The sequence below is a fragment of the Eptesicus fuscus genome, chromosome 14, assembly GCF_027574615.1.
Source record: "Eptesicus fuscus isolate TK198812 chromosome 14, DD_ASM_mEF_20220401, whole genome shotgun sequence".
In the NCBI taxonomy this organism is placed as follows: domain Eukaryota; kingdom Metazoa; phylum Chordata; class Mammalia; order Chiroptera; family Vespertilionidae; genus Eptesicus; species Eptesicus fuscus.
In genome coordinates this window covers 347,145-366,042 of record NC_072486.1, presented here as the reverse complement: position 1 = coordinate 366,042, position 18,898 = coordinate 347,145, and the positions used below count along the sequence as shown (strand labels likewise).

Sequence of the window (18,898 nt, the reverse complement as noted above, 5' to 3'; positions counted from 1 at the left end):
ACCCCGCAACCGTGGTGTGTCACAAAGATGCTCCAGCTGGCCAGGGCGAGGCCACATGTTTTTAACCACCAGTTGATGGACATTTGGGTTGTCTCTACTTCTTGGCTGCTGTGAGTAATGCTCCTGTGAACCTCCAGGCACACACTTCTGTGGGAATACGCTTTCATTCCTCTGGGTGTATCCCTGACAATGGAATAGCTGGGCCGTAGATAACTGTGTTAAACCTCCGAGGAGCCTCCGTCCTGTGTCCACAGAAGCTGCACCATGTTGCTGTCCCACCAGCAGTGCGTTTCCTCACACCCGGTCTTTTCTGTTCTAGTCGGGCCAGTGGATGGGAGGTGGTATCTCATTTGTGTTTTTGACTTGCATTTTCCTCCTTGACATGAGGTTGAACATCTTTTCATGTGCTTACTAGTCATACATACATTTTTTTTGGTCATAATTTTTTAAATGGAATGTGCTGGGGAGACAGTGGTTAATAAAACTATATATATATTATTGATTTCAGAGAGGAAGGGAGAGGTAGAGTTAGAAACATCCATGATGAGAATCACCGATGGACTGGCTGTGCCTCCTGCATTCCCCCTACTGGGGATCGAGTCGGGTCAAGTCCATGTGCCCTTGACCAGAATCGAACCGAGGATCCTCAGTCCCCAGGCTCACACTCTAGCCACTGAGCCAAACTGGCTAGGGCCATATGTAAGTTTTAACTGAGTTACTTGTCTTTTTATTATTGAGCTGTAGGAATTCTTTATATATTCTAGATACAAGTCTCTTATCAGATATATGATTTGTAAATACCTTGTGAGCTGTCTTTTCACTCTCTTGATGGTGTCTGGGCCCTGGCAACCAATTGATGTGTCTCTCACATCCATGTTTCTCTGTCTCTCCCCCTCCCTTACACTCTAAAAATGAATGGAAAAATATTCTCGGGTGAGGATTAACAACAAAAAGAATCAACCAATGAGTGCATAAGTGGAACAACAAATCAATGTTTCTTTCTCTCTCTAAAACCAATTAATTTTTTTAAAATAATAGAACCCTGCAGTGATTTCCCACAGCACTCAGGGCAAGATGAAACCCAAGTCCTCACCAGGCCCGCCCTCTTCACTTCCTGTTCCTGTCCTCACTCACTGTGCTCCCGCCTCTGCAACCCCTGGTATTTCCACTTCCTGTGCTTTTTCCTGTTACTCCTTTCCCGGACTTCCATGTGGCCTTTTCCCAGTTCCTTTGGGTCAGTTTTTGGGCTCAGGACAACTTTGTATATTTTTAAAAATAAATTTCAATACATCTTTTTTTGCTTTTATTATTACTTTTTAAAAAATATTTTTATTGATTTAAGAGAGGGAGAGGGACAGAAACATAAATGATGAGAATCATCGATCAGCTGACTCCTGCACGCCCCCCACTGGGGATTGAGCTTGCAACCCGGGCATGTGCCTTTGACTGGAATTGAACCCAGGACCCTTCAGTCTGCAGGCTGATGCTCTATCCACTGGGCCAAACCAGCCAGGGCCAACTTTGTTTTCTTAAAAATTATTGAGGGGATGCCTGGCTGACGTGGCTCAGAGGTTGAGCATCTACCTATGAGGTCACAGTTTGATTCCTGGTAAGAGCACATGCCCAGGTTGCGGGTTTGATCCTGTGTGGGGCGTGTAGGAGGCATCTGATCAATGATTCTCTCTCTCCCCCCCTCTTCTCTGAAATCAATAAAAATGTATTTTAAAATATTGAGGGAGACTTCGGCTTCTAGGATCCCTAACTGGGGCCAAATGCAGGCCCTGGGCAGCTGCCCCGTGCACTTGGGAGTTGCAGGCCCTGGGCACACACAGGAGACCCGCCTGCATGTGGCTGCCCTCATGTTAGGACTGGAGGGCTGTCGGGCAAGCTGCAGGGAGCACACAGGATAAAATAGATTCTGAAGAAGTTTCCAGGACAAGGGACTCAGGTGTGGCCTAGAGGACGGAGTGACCATCAGGAGTTCCTGCTACTGGAGGGGACCCCAAGTCCACGCCCAGGCCTTTCCCTGAGCTCTCCCTCAGGGCTGGCCCCTGAAGGATAAGGCTGACCAGTTGTGGGCTCAAGACTGGGACTCTTAAGAGGGGACCCTGGCCCCGTGGGGATGGGGACCCTGCTGGTGTACCCACTCCCCTGAGGGCCGCTTGGGCTGACTTCTGGGCGGGAATGCTGACCAACAGGTGTCCAGGGAACCCACCAGACCACGCAGGGGGACCGGGACAGGGGAGGCTCAGAACGTGGACCCGGCATGATGTGCATGGATGGCAGGCAGGCCAGGCAGGAGGGGTGCTGGTCTGCGGGCACATGGGCACAGGCGTGGCGGCAAGGGGCAGGGTGGAGGCCAAGGCCTCGGGAGAAGGCGGCGGAAAGAAAGACTCGCAGACAGGTTCACGGATAACTTAGTTTACAAGTCAAGCCAAATGCAACGCAAAGTGTTTTCACCCTTTTTTTTAAACCAAAATAAATAGATCTGTCCCTGTGACAGGTGAGGGGGAGGCCCCGCCTCGCCCCCCAACAGCTTTGGCACAGCAGAGAGTTCCCAGCTGGGTCTCCACGGTGCAGAAGGGGCCAGGAGAGAAGTCTGGGCTGTGCGGGGCCGAGGGAAGGTGGCAGGAGCAGGACCGGCAGGCCCGTGGCTGCCCTGGCTGTGGGCCATGGGAGCTTTCTGACCCCCCTCCCTCTGGCCACGCCCACCAGACCCTCTGAGAAGTGCAGCGGACACTGGGGAGCGGGCCTGCCCTCTGTCAGGTCAGGTTCAGGCCCCGTCAGCCGCCCCACCCACTCCACAGGGCCTCTGAGGGCGATGGCTCCTGCCAGGTGTCAGGCTCCACCCAGGAAGAGGAGGACCCCCTGCTGGGTGGAAAGCCCCATGGGGCTGTTCCTGGGGTGGGGCTGGCCGACCCTCCCAGGACACGTGCGGGGCGCCCTCTCCCCCAGCTCCCACAGCCTCTGAAGGCTGCTCAGCGGAGAAGCTCGGAGCCTGGGAGCCGGCCCTGCGAGGACAGCAGCGGGCTACTAAGGGGTGGGGAGTGTGGGCACGCGGAGGCGTGGGCGCGCGGAGGGAGGCACTATGTATTTTTTAATTGAGAAGCGAGGGCAGTGGTGGATGGAGGCTGTGGCCCGGCGGCCAGGCAGCGCCTATGAGAAGTTCTTGAAGGCATCCAGGTCGAAGGCCGTGTCCAGCAGGCGCTGCAGCTCCGTGAGGTGGGTCTTCTTGTTGCCGGTGGCCGGTGCTGCCGCGGGGTCCCGGCCAGCGTACCTGGGGGGACAGAGCAGTGATGCGAGGCCACCCGGGGCCCGGACCCCCCGCCCCTGTGCCCTACGCGGGCGGCGCCTACCACACGGGCTTGGCACGGCTGATGGTGGTGCGCAGCCGGGGCTTCACGTAGTCGTAGTAGCCCTGGTTCTTGTGCTCCTCCTGGCACCAGGCCAGCTCGGCGTTGGGGTACTTCTGCACCTCCTGCAGCAGCAGGTCGAAGGGGAACGGCGACAGCTGGGGGGGAGGGGCTTGTCAGGAGGACGTTCGGAGCAGCGCGAGGCTGGCGCCAGAGGGACAGTGTCGGGGGCGGGGGGGTGCCCACACCAGCGGCTGCACCCCTGCCCTCACCTGCTCGATCCTCGTGATGGCCACCTGCTCCACCATGTCCCGCGCTTTGCGCTCGCGGGTGAGGTCGTAGTACACCTTGCCGGTGCAGAACAAGAGCCTCTTCACGTTTTCTGGGCTCTGGGCTGCAGGGCCATCTTCTGGGATCACCCGCTGGAAGTGGGTCCCTAGGAGAGAACCCGGACGTGGCTCAGGACACCCAGTGTCTGCGCCCACGCGAGCGAGGATCACACCGCAGGGTGGCAGGGCTGATGCCAGAAGCTCCTCGGCCTCTGATGCCCTTGAGCTTTCCAGCCCGGGAGGCACGTGCAGGAGCAGCTGTGGGCACGGCCAGCCTTCAAACAGCCCGCCTCAGACTTCAGGGGCCGCTGCGTCTAGAAAGCACCCCATGGCCATCTGCTCCGACCCCTCAGGGGCTCACAGACACTGAAACTTTCCACACAGCCCTGCCAACCGTCAGAAGCTCCTGGCTGGGACCAGGCCAGGGCACAAGGCTGACTCTGGGAAGCTGCGTCCAAAACGAGGTGCTTGCTTAGTGGAATGAGTGAGGATCAGAAGGATACACCTCCCGGTGATCCAGGCCAGATCGGAAAGGCCACAGCGCACACAATGCTCAGTGGTTCAAGACAGAAAGCTTTTCTCTGAGGTCAGGAATGAGACAGGGCCTCTGAGGGCGAGAATGAGACAGGGCGTCCACTCTCGCCACCGCTACTCAACACAGTGCTGGGGGTCCAGCCAGAGCATCGGGCAGGAAAAGGAAATAAAAGGCACCCAAACTGGAAAGAAAGAAGTAAAACTGTGTGTAGATGGCACGTATTAGGTGTAGAAAATCCTGAAGATTGCACACAAAACACATCAGAATAAACACATTCAACAAAGTTGAAGGATAGAAAAAACAACCAGAACTCAGCGGCATTTCTGTACACTAACAACAAACAACCAAAAAATGAAATTAAAAAAAAAAAACAACTCCATTTAAAATAGCACCAAAAAAAGAATAAACACTTAAAAATAAACTTAATCAGGAAGGTGGAAGACTTGTTCACTGAAACTACCAAATATGCTGAAATAAAGAAGACACCAGTAAGTGGAAAGACATTTACGTTCATGGACTAAAAGACTGAATATTGTTAAGATGTGACTACTACTCAAAGCGATCTACAAATTCAATGCAATCCCTGTCAACACCCCCCCCCTTTTTTTCTTGCAGAAAGAGAAAACTCCATCTCCTAGGGGCCCACTTCCAGTGGGTGATCCCAGAACTCGGAAAACGTCAGGCCATCCTCATGTCCATGGACTCTCAGAGGATCCCAAATAGCCTAGGCCAGTGGTCGGCAAACTCATCAGTCCACAGAGCCAAATACCCACAGGACAACGATTGCAATTTCTTTTGAGAGCCAAATTTTTTAAACTTCTAACGCCACTTCTTCAAAACAGACTTGCCCAGGCCGTGGTATTTTGTGGAAGAGCCACACTCAAGGGGCCAAAGAGCCACATGTGGCTCGCGAGCCGCAGTTTGCTGACCACGGGCCTAGATTATCTTGAGAGAGAAGGAAGGATCCACATTCCTGATGTCAGAACATAAAGCACAGCGTGGCCCTGCCTGGCAGGGGGTCCTGCCGGTTGGCTGGGCTTTGTCCCGGGCACTGAAAGGCTGCGGCTGGACTCCTGGCCAGGGCACCCAGCTTCTGTTTACATGATGTTGTAACAAGGAAATGTTCTGTATCCAAAACAAGCACGCACAACACTGCAGTGTGGACCCGGAACGGAGACAGACCTGCAGACCCTGGGACAGGACAGACGAAGTCCTCACCTCTCTGGTCAAATGGCTTCTGACAAGGTGCCCGGACCCTCCGGGGAAGGCCAGTCTCTTCAACCAAAGTGCTGGGAAAACGGCACATCCACAGGCACCCGGAGCTGGGCCCTTACACCACACGCCCCGACAGCGCACATGGTCACAGACCTGACGGAGCCGAATCACAGCTCGCAGCAGAAACACGGGAAGCTCCACGGGGCTGGCGCTGGTGGGGAGTTCCCGGACGTGACAGCGAGGGCACAGGTACAAGCAACCAAACGGGCCCTTTCAACTTCGTGAGAATAAACCGTTCAGGCACCAAAGACAATGCGCAGACGGGAGGGACAGTCGCAGTCCTGCATCGGACAGCGCATCACTATCCAGCACACAGAACTGAAGTAGCAACAATCCGCACACAAGGAAGAAGTGGGTGAAGCCCCAGCTGGTGTGGCTCAGTGGATAGTGTCACCCTGCGAACTGAGGGTTCTGGGTTCAGTTCTGGTCAGGGCACATGCCCAGGCTGCTGACTGATCCCCAGCTGATCAAGGATTCTCTTCCATCACTGATGTTTTTCTCTCTCTCTTTCTCCCTCTTCCTTCCTCTCTGAAATCAATAAAAGTGTATTGTAAAAAAACGGGCGAAGGACTTGAACAGACACTTCTCCGAAGAAGGTATGCAAACAGCCAATAAGCAGAAGATGCTCCACATCCTTATCACTAGGGAAATGCAGATCCAAACCACCGTGAGAGGCACCTCAGGCCACCAGATGCTGACACAAAAACCAAAACCACGCGCGCTGGCCGGATGCGGAGGACGGGAACTGTGCACGTGAAATGGTGCGCCACTGCCTGCAACAGCATGGCGTGCCTCCGGAAATTAACACCACAACTACCTGCCACCCGGCAGCCCCCTGCTGGGCACTTAGCCAAAGAACTGAGCAGGGGCTCGAAGCACCTGGGCCCCAGGCTCTGGCAGCACCGCCCCAGCAGCCGAGGAGATGGCTGAGCCCTTCGAGGACCAGGGTGAGCGCTGCTTAACAAGCACCGAATGAGACTGAGCAATGAACAACTCTGCTAGCAACTGACTTACTTTTCTTCATTAAAAAAAGAATAAAGGACAGAAGAGCAGCAGTCCAGAGATGGAAGACGCCGACGTCGCCTTGCCATACTAGCAGGTAGCAGCTGTGCGTCACTGCAGATTGCCCAGGACCAAACCAGAGAGAGTCGGACCTACATTACCACCATCTGTCCACCATCCAGAACTGAAATGTCATTGCTGACATGTACACATAAGGAACTGTTTGACATTGAAATTGGGTCTCAAAAGAACTCTTGGCCCAGAAAGAAACTCACTACAGACCGATTCATTTGCCTTTCAGCATAACCATTATTGCTTTTCTCATTTTCGGTTCTTATAAGTGTATTTCTAATAGCACATGATCTCACTCATCTAGGGGAAATAATGAACAACATAGATTGATGAACAAGAACAGACCCAGAAACAAGGAGGCATGGATCAGACTGTCAGGCCTCAGAGGGAGGGCAGGGGAGGGTGGGCGTAGTGGGGAGAGATCAACCAAAGGACTTGTGTGCATGCATATGAGCCTATCCAGTGGTTAAGGACAACAGGGGGGTGGGGGCATCCGTGGGGAGGGGTGTGGGATGGGAATGGGGGGATGAGGACAAATATGTGACACCTTAATCAATAAAGAAATAATAAAAAAAGAAATAAAACAAATCTGAACAGGAAAAAAAAAAAAGAATAAAGGATAAACCAAGTGTATCCGCCCACATGTGGACTACCGCTCAGCCAGCCTTAAAAAGGAAGGAAATCGGGATAAGCGGCTGGACCTCGAGGACACGATGCTGACGGAATAAGCCAGATACTTCAAGACTCCTCATGGGAGGTCCCCAGAGCCAGACTGAGAGACAGGAGCTGGGGTGCAGGGCTGGGCAGGGAGGGGGTCAGTGTCTGAGGGGACAGAGTGTCAGTTTAGAAGATGGAGAGCTGTGGAGATGACGGTGGTGACTGCACACTTAACGTGGGGTAAGGTGGTAAGTGAACATTGTGTACATTTCACCGTGGTAAAGTACGGAAACAAACACGAGGTTTACCTCGACTGGAGCCTAAAGAGCAGGGGTGGGGCCTCACCCCGTCCCAGGGAGTGGCAGGTCCGCCCCCCTGGGGGTGACACGTGCAGCCTCAGGAGCAGCACCCAGGGTGGGGTGAGCTCTGAGCTCAGCCTCATTTCCCTGCCTCTAAGGGCCCTGGAGGGTCCAGGCCACGGCGCAGACCTGGGCAGACGTGCGGCACATCCTGGACCCGTTTGCACGCAAGCTCAGAGGTCGGGGCTGTCCTGTTTGGGGTCTTTACCCAACGACCCCGAAGTGGCACGGGCCACAGTGGAGGCAGCGTGAGCCCCAGCCCCAGACCACAGACAGGACCCCCTGCCCGCCTGCACCCACCTGGGAGCATCTCGTCGAAGCTGGTCCTGGCCTCGGGGTGCCGCAGCAGGGACTTGGGGGTGAAGACGATCAACTGAAACACAGGACCACAAGCTCAGGATGGACCAGGGCCGCAGGTCCCAGGAGGGTCGACAAGAGGGGCTGCCCTCCCAGCTCTGTGGTCAGGACCAGCCACGGGTCAGGAGCGCGAAGAAAGGGAATGCATGCGGCGGTTCCCTTGCCCACCTCTCCTCGGCTGAGGGGCTGGGCCCTGCTGAGCCAGGCATCTGCCCGAGTCCGTCACCCCCACCCTCTCCCAGGAAAAAGCCCTCCCGCCTGGCGCGCTGCCTGTGGCCGGCGTCCGTGCTGTGGGCCGCGCGGCCTTTCATGCAACCTGTAGCAGTAGAGGTGCTCTCCTCCCTCGGGTTCCCCCGTCTTCCAAGCTCCGTGCACCACCCACCAACACCCATTCCCACGTCCGTCTCCCCCTGACAAGCCTCTCTGAGCGAGGAGCCCACTGACCGGCTTCCGGAAGGGCAGGAGGATCTGGCGGCGCAGCACGTGGAAGAAGTTGCCGGGCGAGGAGCAGTTGACCACCACCCAGTTGCAGTCGTAGAGCTGAGTTATGTCGAAGTTGGCCTCCTGGAGGTTCTGCGGGAGGACAGGAGCTCAGGGACGCAGGGAGCTCCTGCCCCGTCCCCACGCCGCCTCCGGCTGCTGACAAGGCTGCCTGGCCAGGAGGCCAGGCCCCACCTCCACCCACCCTCCACCCGACAAGACTGCCTCCGGGTCATTCAAGTCCGAGCAGGGCACTGCCTGCATCGGCACAGAGCCGCTCCCACGGCCACACTTGCTCCGTGCCCTCGGGAAGCCTCACGGGGAGACCCGCATTGGGGCCCCTGCGCCCGCCCCTGGGGACGGCCCCCTCACCGGCAGGACGTCGGGGTCGTCATTGCACATCTGCAGGAAACGCTCGGGCCTGGCGGAGGAGTGCTCTGGGCCCTGGAAGCAGGTGCGGTTCAGCCCCATTTCCGTCTCCACACCCCCCGGGGCTCCCTCCTGCTGGCAACCCCCAACCCCCGCCACCCCAACCTCTCCCACGGCACAGGGCGGGGCGGGGCTCACCATGCCCTCCATGCCGTGCGGCAGCAGGAGCACGATGCCGTTCTGCCGCACCCACTTGGCCTGCCCGGGGCAGATGAACTGGTCGATGATGCACTGGGCCGTGTTGTGGAAGTCGCCAAACTGGGCCTCCCAGAGCACCAGGGCGTTGGGGCTGGCCATGGCAAAGCCCAGCTCGAAGCCTGCAGACAGGAAGGGCATCAGGAGGGAAGGGGCGGGTGGGGCAGCGGGGAGGAAGGAGGGCAGCGGGGAGGAGGGGGGCAGCGGGGAGGAAGGGGGGCAGCGGGGAGGAGGGGGCCAGCGGGGAGGAGGGGGGCAGCGGGGAGGAGGGGGGCAGCGGGGAGGAAGGGGGGCAGCGGGGAGGAAGGGGGGCAGCGGGGAGGAGGGGGGCAGCGGGGAGGAGGGGGGCAGGGGGCCTTGCTCACCCAGGACCCCGTACTCGGACAGCGAGCTGTTGCACACGGTGTAGGGGGCCTGGTTGGGCCACAGGTGGTTCATGGGGATGCAGGTCTTCTTGTCCACGTTCTGGTCGTGCAGCACGTGGTGGCGGTGGCTGTCAGACAGCACAGGTGAGCAGGCAGGGCCGAGGCCTCTGCTCAACAGCAGACTCCACGCCCCGTCCTAACAGGAGGGCCGCACGGGAGGGGAGGGCAGCACAGGCAGGGGGGGGGGGGGGGGCGGGTGAGGCAGGGGACGAGGCGGGAGGGGAGGGCAGCACAGGCGGGGGGGGGGGGGGGGTGTGGCTGGGGACGAGGCGGGAGGGGAGGGCAGCACAGACTGGGGGTGGTGAGCTAGGGGACGAGGCGGGAGGGCAGCACAGGCGGGGGGGGGGTGAGGCAGGGGACGAGGCGGGAGGGGAGGGCAGCACAGGCGGGGGGGGGGTGAGGCAGGGGACGAGGGGGGAGGGGAGGGCAGCACAGGCGGGGGGTGGTGAGCTAGGGGACGAGGTGGGAGGGGAGGGCAGCACAGGCGGGGGGGGGGGGGGCGGGTGAGGCAGGGGACGAGGGGGGAGGGGAGGGCAGCACAGGCGGGGGGGGGTGAGCTAGGGGACGAGGCGGGAGGGCAGCACAGGCGGGGGGAGCGTGCGCTGGGCCGTGCCAGGTTTTCCTGGAAGAGCAGCAGTGACCACCGCCCCAATGCGAGGGCTGGAGCTCACCTGAAGGTACCCCGCTCCACGTCCTGGCCGCTCAGCCGGATGTGGATGCCCTCCTTCAGCAGGGAGCCGAACGCCATGTACTCCGCCAGGGCCCAGTCCACAGTCCTGTTCTTCACCAGCTCCCCACGCGTCTTCAGGATCCGGCTCAGCCCTGCAGACACGGTGCTCACCACCCGCCCGGCCTCCCACGACACGAGCAGCCTTGCCGGGCGGGGGGGAAGGGGCGTGTGGAGACCAGGCCCGGGAGAGGCCATCACGGCCCCTCCTTCCTCCCCGGCTCCAGCGAGGACCACACTGGCAGGGGCGAGGGGAGCAAAGGGCTTCCTGCCTGTGACCACCCACTGCTGGGCCAGGCCGGGAGCCACGCAGTGGGCGCTGGTCCCTGGGCCGGGCCCACGGCTCCGGAGGCCATGCAGCCCTCACCTCCGTGGATGGTGAAGTTCTCCACCGGCACGGAGCTGGCCACGCTCCCGATGTGCGTCAGGATGTCCTCCTCCAGCCCCGTGGAGGGGCAGGTCATGCTCCTGGGCTGCCCGTCCAGCGTGAAGAAGCCTAGGACAGAGGCACCGCTGACGCCGCCCGCACGGGGGCCCCTGAGAGGCTCCGGAGAGGCCTGGGCAGCTCCCGTGAGAGGGACGTGGGGTGACTCAGAGGTGCTGGGTCCGTGGGCCGCCTCACTCACCAGGCCAGGGGGAGTCCAGCCAGTGCTTGATGTGCAGGATCTTCTCGTCCTTGGAGCGGGCGAAGGCCTCCTCGCAGATCTTGTCGTACTTGGAGATCTCCTCCTGGAGGGTGGGCGGGCGCTGTGTCGGGGGCAGCGGGCGGCAGGCAGAGCCCGGCCTTGGCGGTCCCCACGCGCACAACCTCTCAGGTTCATGCTGCCTGCGGTCACTTCTCCACATGTGGGCAGATCCTGCCACTCTCCCCGCCTGCTCTAAGGTCCGGCTCTCATGCTGACGCAGGTCCCCCCTCCCCGCCAGGACGGAGCCCACGGCGCCCTCCCCGCAGCCCCACCCTCACATCTGCCACAATCTACTCTGGGCCAGCCTCCTAGCCTCCTTCTGAGCACCCGGGACCCACCAGGCACACAGCCCCTCCCCACCCCCACCTGGACCTGCACCCGCCTCTCACCCTGCCATGAACTTGCCAGTTAGAAAGCAGGCGGGGCCATGGTCTACGTGGACCGCCCACCCACACGGAGCCCTCAGGCGGGCCGCCCTGCCCCCTGCCCCCTGCCCGCAGATCCGCAGTGAGACGCCTGTGGCGCGCCGGCCGGCAGGCACCGCACCTCGTACTCGGGCTGGTTGACCACGCCCTGCGACACCAGCAGCTCCGCGTACTTCTGCAGCACCGGCTTCTGCTTGCGGATCTGCTTGTACATGAGCGGCTGCGTGAACATGGGCTCGTCCATCTCGTTGTGGCCGTTGCGCCGGTAACACACCTGGGGACAGCCGGGCGCCAGCGTCAGGGGCCGCGGAGGGCAGGATCCGCGAGGGTCCTGCCCGGCTTCCTGGCACAGGACCCCGAGTCCCTGCCACGACTGAGGCCTGCGGGCGGGACACTCGGAGGTGCTCAGAGAGCAGCGGGGGACCCACAGCCGGAGCCGGGCCCTGCGGGTGACCCACTCACCAGGTCCACCACCACGTCCTTGTGGAAGGTGTTCCTCCACTCGGCAGCCACCTTGCACACGTACATGACGGCCTCGGGGTCGTCAGAGTTCACGTGGAAAATGGGGGCATTCACGACCCGGGCCACGTCGGTGGGATAGGGCGAGGAGCGGGCCATGCGGGGGTCCGTGGTGAAGCCAATCTGCAAGGGACACAGGCTGCTGGGCTGGTGTGGGATGGCGGGACCAAGGGGGCGGGACCAAGGGGGCGGGGCCAAGGACAGGGACGGAGGCCACACTGCTAGAAACCGGAGGCCTTGGCTGCCCTCTCCCGGTTACCTGGTTGTTGACCACCACGTGCACAGTGCCGTGGGTGGTGTAGGACGGCAGGTCACTCAGGTGGAAGGTCTCGTACACGATGCCCTGGCCAGCGAACGCGGCATCCCCGTGCAGCAGGATGGCCATGACCTGCAGACCCACAAGACCACAGAGCCAGTGTGGCACACTGGAGGTCAAGCCACAAGCAGCTTTTCACACAAGATTTTCTGAGACCCCTCCAAGGTGAGAAGGCAAGTGCGGGGGCTGGGTCAGGGCCGCCCTCCAACGTCTCGCCCGCCCCACATCCTGCATGGGTCCTGGGTCCTGAGGGTCCCTCCTGACTAGACTCAGCAACGGCGCACTCCACACCAGGACACGCCTGCGCCGGCCGCCCCACGCCTGTGGTTAGCTTTGATCGCCAACGCCCTTGGTAGGAACAGTGGCAGAGCCGTGGGGGAGCCTGTATCTTGTTCCTCAGCCCCTCCCAGGCTGCATGGGAGGCAGCTGCCCACTTGAGTGACATCCTCCCCGCGGGCCTGCCTTCGTCTGTGGCAGGTGTCCATCAGAGCAGGAACCGATCCTGTTGCCCGTCAGGAGTTTCTCTCCTGATGCCCAGGCACAGGACGCACAGACACCGTCTGCGAGGCACAGCCCTGCGCACTGACCTGGTCCCACCTCCAGGTCTGACCCTCCATCCTTGCCCACCTTCCACCTGCACAGACCTCCCTCCGCCCACCTGCCCAGCGCCTGCTGTTCTGCAGACGTAAGGACTCCTGCTCAGTGGACAGGGCGCCTGCCTCTCACTCCACTTCTGCCCGCACACAGCTTGCCCGCCCTGCTGGGCTCCGCACCAGCGCCCCCCCTCGGGCGCTCCTGGCCTCCTTCCGCCCCATGACCTTCTTTCTGGGGACGCAGGGGGGTGCTGCCGACTTTGCACCCCTGGAATGCACGCCGATGCCAACAGACACGGCATTCCTGCCTGGTGGCTTCCAGGTTGTGACCTGTGACACACGCAGCCGCCACCATCCAGGAGGGGCTGTGTACACGCCTGGGACCCCCGTCTTCCCACGGCGCCCACCTGTCCGTTCACGATCCTCCCTCAGGCCACTCGCACCTGGAAAGACTCCCCGCCCGCTCTGTGAGAGCAGTGCTTCCTCAGGACACTTGCAGGACGGGCTCCGGCCCAGACGCGGCGCCGCGAGGGCAGACCAGCCCGCCGGCGTGACGTCACTGCCCCGCCCCAGCCCCCCAGGCCTTCGGGGACCCGCCCAGCCCTGCGGCCGACCTTCTTGCCCTCGGTGTCCCCACAGTAAAACTGCTCGGCTTTGGTCTTGCCCATCACCACGGGGTCGGCGGCCTCGAGGTGGGAAGGGTTCGCCACCAGCGACAGGGTGATGTTCCTGTCGGTCACACGGTTGATCCGCCGGTGGTACATGCCCAGGTGGTACTTCACGTCCCCAGAGCCCTGAGGACAAAGGGAGGCTGGGTCGGGCAGCACACGGAGCCTGCGTTCACCCACCCCAGACCGCCTCTGCCCAGGACGGCGCACGTGTGGGCCCAGGTGGCCACCCTCTAACCCCGGAAGCTGGCCCGGCAAGTCCCCCGAGGCAGCGCCTCACCTCGTCGGCGGCCTCCAGCTTCGAGTCGAACTGACAGAAAATCTGCTCCAGCTCCTTCCTGATGACGTTCGCCAGCACGTTCAGCCGCCCCCTGGACACACGGGGTCAGGGGTCAGCAGGCCCCTTCCTCCGCTGAGGGACAGGCAGCACCTAGGTTTGCTGCCCCAGAGGTGCTGAGGCCAGAGCTGGTGGGGAGGCCAGCCTCCATTCACCCGCCTGAGGCCAGGACGAGGGGAGGAAGGGGCCGTTGTGGCTACTGGCACCGCAGCCCGTTCCCAGGTCAGCGGCCTCTGCGGTGACCCCCAAGGGCTCTGGCTTTAACTTTTACAAGACGCAGCACCAGGCCAACACACCTGCCTGAGCCACCTGCGGCCTCAGGCGTGATGGTAACTGCAGGGCGAGGGGTGCTGGGTGGGCGAGGGGTGCCGGGTGGGCGAGGGGGTGCTGAGGTGGGCGAGGGGTGCCGGGTGGGCGAGGGGGTGCTGAGGTGGGCGAGGGGTGCCGGGTGGGCGAGGGGGTGCTGAGGTGGGCGAGGGGTGCCGGGTGGGCGAGGGGGTGCTGAGGTGGGCGGGGGGTGCTGAGGTGGGCGAGGGGGTGCTGAGGTGGGCGAGGGGGTGCTGAGGTGGGCGGGGGGTGCTGAGGTGGGCGAGGGGGTGCTGGATGGGCGGGGCGCCGGGTGGGTGGGGCGCCCCTGCGGCATCGGTACCTGTGCGGCATCCCCATGATCACTTGGTCCACGCCGTTCTCACTGGACTTGTCGATGATGGTCTTGAGGGCCGGGATCAGCACCTCGCAGCCTTCCAGGCCGAAGCGCTTCTCGGACGACCACTTCCGCTGCAGGAACTCCTCGAACCTGGACGGAGCCACGGCCTGAGAGCAGTCCAGGGCTGACGGCTCCCCAGGGCTGGCATCCCACCCGGCTCAGCCCCGCCCAAGCACCTCCCCACCTCGTGGACCGCACGAGCCTGGCCAGCAAAGTGCGCTTCTCTTCGTTGGTGAACTGCATGACCCCCGGCGTCTCGAACTTCCTCCGGATCCACTGGCACTGCTCCAGGTCGTTGATGAACATGAACTCCACCCCGATGTGCTGGCAGTAGGCGTTCTGTTCCACACAGCCAGGCGCACAGTGGGTCAACACCGCGTAGCCACACGCCTCCCTCCCCGACGCACCCAGCTGTGTGCGTGCGTGTCTGTGCGTGCGTGTCTGTGCGTGCGCGCACAGAAGGTGCCCACCAGCTCCACAGAGGAGGGAGAAAAGAAACTGGGAGGACAAGCGAGCAGACGGCTCTGACGACAGGGCACCGCTGGGCAGCCTGCGACCTCTCACATCTGAAATAATCTCCCACTGGATTGGAACCCACAGAACTTCCTCCTTTCTTAGGTTGATTATAAAATTAAAAAACCGTAGATTTTTATCTACAAAACAGCAAAAGGAATTTCCTTTCCTTTACATTTAAAGCAATACATGCCCCCAGCAGGTATGGCTCAGTGGTTGAGCATCCGCCCATGAATCAGGAGGTCAGGGTTCAATTCCTGTTCAGGGCACATGCCCAGGTTGTGGGCTTGATCCCCAGTGTGGGGTGTGCAGGAGACAGCCAGTCAATGGCTCTCTCTCATCATTGTCGTTTCTCTCTCTCTCCCCCTTCCTCTAAAATCAATAAAAAATATGTTTTAAAAAAACAAGACTGCCCTAACCGGTTTGGCTCAGTGGACAGAGCGTCGGCCTGTGGACTGAAGGGTCCCAGGTTCAATTCCGGTCAAGGGCATGTACCTTGGTTGCAGGCACATCCCCAGTAGGAGGTGTGTAAGAGGCAGCTGATCGATGTTTCTACCTCTCTATCTCTCTCCCTTCCTCTCTGTAAAAAATCAATAAAATATAATAAATAAATGAATAAATAAATAAATAACGACTAAGAAAACCCCAACTGGTGGGGAGGCCTCCTGCCAGCCTGGGCTTTGGGGAAAGCAGGCCTCACCTCCAGCCGTCGGATGATCTCCCGCAGCGGCAGCGCCGACTCCTGCCCCCCGATGAAGGTGGTGGTCGGCAGGTGGAAGACCTTGTCCAGGTCAGACTCGTCCAGGCCATAGAACCCTGCGGGCGAGGAGAGATGCACGGCCCACGGGGCGGTTCGTGGAAAGGGGAAGGGAGGCCCCAGGGGGAGAAAAGAGAAGAGAAAAACCATGAAAACCTCTGACACGTAGAAAATAAGTAACTTTTATAGCTCGAAACACAAATTTAGCAATAAACAGAAGCTGAGAATATTACTGGGTGTCACAGGCAAATGAGAATGAAATTAATATATGCATATTAGTCAGGTGCACCAATTATTCGTAATTTAGAGAAAAATGTATTTCAAGGTCCCAAAGACACCAACAATTTTGGTTTGAAAAGGCACTGGGCGAGTCTACGAGAGAGCAAATGAAGAGAGCTGAAGAGGGACGTGGAGTGGGACAGGAACTGGTACAGAAGAGGCCACGTGTGCACAGGGGGACACTCGTGTGCGGAGGTGACAGGAAGCTGGAGACGGGGAGAGAGGGGCAGTCACCGAGAAGCAGGGGTCTGTGGAGAGCAGCGGGCAGCACAGCGAGGGCCTCACAGTCGTCCCTGCTCCTGGAGGCCCAGCCTGCACGCTCTGGACCCGCTCCTGCCAGCACTGACCTTCAGCAGCCTACGCTGGCTCACTAGCGACACTGTCTGACCGGCTTGCTCCCTGACCAGCACTGCACTGCCCGAGCCCAGCTCCGTGCCGGCGCCCCTCAGGCTGAAGGGACCCAGGGAAGGGCTCTTTCCCGGGCACCGTTGTGCGGGTCTCCCAGGGGCAGGGACTTGGAGAACTGCCTGGGGACCCTGCAGAGGGCTCCCACCCCCTGGCAGAGGTCACGCGTCCCTGCGGCGGGATCTGGACCCCAGGTGGAAACATGCATTTCCAGCTCCGGCCCCAGCATGGCTCCCGGTCGCGGTGGCTGGGACTCTCCCGTGTCCCTCAAGCTGCAGCCTGTGGACCTAATGCTTAAACGCAAGGCCTACGTCTCTCAAACCCGACTGTTGGTCCTTCCTGCAGGGTGTGGGGAGGCGGCTGGGGAAGCTCGGGCCGCTCCCCGCCGCTGCTGTCAGGGATGAGGCAGCAACCACAGGCCTGTGACCCGCAGAGCCCAGCTTGTGGTGCTGGCAGGAAGACCGGCCCGTCCTCCGCGCCCTGTGCACGCCGTGGGCGCTGGCTCACGCCTCTCAGCACGAGCCCAGCTCGCCGTGTCTGCGGCTCTGCATGTCCACCCCCTGAACTGGTCGTTCTCTGAACCTCAAAACCACTGGCCCCGCTCCTGCCTTTCTGGGTCTGCTTGTGGGAAGGTGGAGATTCCTCCCTCCTCCCTCCTGCCCCTGATGCAACCAAAACCCCAGGCATCAGCGGCTCTGAAAGGGGGAAGATGGCTGACCAGCCGGGGTCCTGGCTTCCTCCTGGGCTCCTGTCGACCTGGAGCCAAGAGCCTGCAGCCCGGAGCTCCCTCAGGTGCAGCAAACCAGCCCCCCAGAAGCTGCGCAGGCGGGACAGGAAGGCAGCCTCGCCACCGACACGAGACAGCCTGCCGCCCTCCCTCCCTGGCCTTGTGCTACGCCTCCGACCTGCACGTCCAAGGTATCAGAGAAGAGCTGTCCTCACCCCTCTGGGAGGTGCGGACGCCCCCATGTGGTGCCGGGAGACGGCGGCCACAGAGATCAAGGACGAGTCCCGTCTCCTGACCCCTAAGGTTCTGGTTGTAACAAGTCTCTCCAATGAGAACAGGAACATCTCAGGCTGAACAAGGTCATCCACAGAGGCCACAGGGACACAGACGTGGGCTTACCTACTGGACTCGCAAGGAGCCCCCCACAGGGCTTTCGCAGCCACCAGAACATGACCAAGGCACCGGGAAGAGATCGGGATTCGGCAAAAAACCAGGAAGTCTAAAAATGGAAGGTGCAAAGAAGGACCCCATGGGGAATGTCGAGATGAGGAAATACAGTAACTCAAATTAAAACTCAAGAGGATGGGCCCTGGCCGGGTGGCCCAGTTGGTTGGAGCGTCATCCAGTCACCAAAAGGTTTCGGGTTCAATTCCAGTCAGGACACACACCAAGGCTGCAAGTTCTTCCCAGGTCAGGGCGCATGCGGGAAGCAACTGATCGATGTTCCTCTCTCCCTCTCCTTCCCTCTCTCTCTAGAAAAGCAATAAAAAGCAAAACATATCCTCAGGTGAGGGTTAAAACAACACACAGAAAGCCCTCAGAGGGTGGGCTCAGGCAGAACCAGGGACAGGATCAGGGACGTGAAGACAGAGGAGAGAGACTGACGGAAGGGCATGGAGAAACCGGGGACATGTGACACGCCACGGAAGCTCCCACGACTGGCGATTCCCAGAGTGAGGGCAAGAGGGCGGCTTGGCAAACACGGCTGGGAATTTCCCAAATACGGCCCAAGACTTAACCCCGCAGGTTCAAGACGCCGAGTGAACTCACAGGATAAACCCAAAGAAACCCACGGCAAACACCTCACCATCAACACGGTGAGGAGTCCGTTCTTCCTAAACCGACCCATGGGCTGAACCCGCTGCTGACCGAGCTGTCAGCAGGTTTTCTGAGAACAAAAGCAAGCGGGCTCTAAAGTCATCTGGGAAGACGAAGGCCCTAGAAAGTCTCACAATCCTCACGGGGGCGGGGGCAGGGGGCACAGGCTAGAGAACAGAGCAGCGCCCCTCCCCGCCCCACTGAGGTTTGAGAAAGTGCAGCAGCAGCTGCATGAAGGGAAGGTTTTCCCGTTAGTGGTGCTGGAGCCTTCAGACATCCACAGGCAAACCGCCCCGCCCCCAGTAAACAAACCAAACCCTTCCCCAACTTCACGTCTTCTGCAGAGATCAACAACACGGACCATGGGTTTACATGTAAAATGCAAAACTATCAAACCTTTGGACAAACACAGAGCACACCTTTGGGATCGAGCCCCAAGGAAGGCGTGCTCAGACAGGACAAGGGTGTGACCAGCAAAGGGGAACCTGGTACCCTGGGCTCTTCAGAACGCGAACCTTCTGCTCTGCAACGACCCAGAGTCAGAGAACAGCCCAAGGCCTGTCAACAGTGAGTGGCTGAAAGCACTGTGGCCCTCATGGCCAGGAAGGCTCCCCGCAATCAGAGGAGCCGAGGGTCAGAGGACAGCCCAGGTGACAGTCAGACCATCAGAGGGA

General features: G+C 60.2%; 1 protein-coding gene across 4 annotated transcripts in view; it reads right to left on the bottom strand.

Annotated features, from left to right (window-relative positions):
• Window positions 1–2,405: 2,405 nt before the first annotated feature.
• The window catches only part of OGDH (oxoglutarate dehydrogenase), a 41,205-nt gene continuing 24,712 nt past the window's right edge, over window positions 2,406–18,898 (bottom strand). For all 4 annotated transcript variants that reach the window (XM_008160594.3, XM_008160595.3, XM_028137755.2 and 1 more), the window contains 19 exons: window positions 15,659–15,774; window positions 14,630–14,784; window positions 14,389–14,535; window positions 13,683–13,773; window positions 13,349–13,528; window positions 12,085–12,213; window positions 11,769–11,948; window positions 11,428–11,580; window positions 10,822–10,924; window positions 10,563–10,691; window positions 10,140–10,290; window positions 9,409–9,536; window positions 8,987–9,165; window positions 8,792–8,863; window positions 8,384–8,512; window positions 7,883–7,955; window positions 3,626–3,789; window positions 3,357–3,511; window positions 2,406–3,277 (listed from right to left, as the gene is read on the bottom strand). In XM_008160594.3, coding sequence (XP_008158816.1) covers window positions 3,157–3,277; window positions 3,357–3,511; window positions 3,626–3,789; window positions 7,883–7,955; window positions 8,384–8,512; window positions 8,792–8,863; window positions 8,987–9,165; window positions 9,409–9,536; window positions 10,140–10,290; window positions 10,563–10,691; window positions 10,822–10,924; window positions 11,428–11,580; window positions 11,769–11,948; window positions 12,085–12,213; window positions 13,349–13,528; window positions 13,683–13,773; window positions 14,389–14,535; window positions 14,630–14,784; window positions 15,659–15,774 — 2,555 coding nt within the window. In that variant the 3' untranslated portion in view covers window positions 2,406–3,156. The remainder of the gene's footprint in view (window positions 3,278–3,356; window positions 3,512–3,625; window positions 3,790–7,882; window positions 7,956–8,383; window positions 8,513–8,791; window positions 8,864–8,986; window positions 9,166–9,408; window positions 9,537–10,139; window positions 10,291–10,562; window positions 10,692–10,821; window positions 10,925–11,427; window positions 11,581–11,768; window positions 11,949–12,084; window positions 12,214–13,348; window positions 13,529–13,682; window positions 13,774–14,388; window positions 14,536–14,629; window positions 14,785–15,658; window positions 15,775–18,898) is intronic.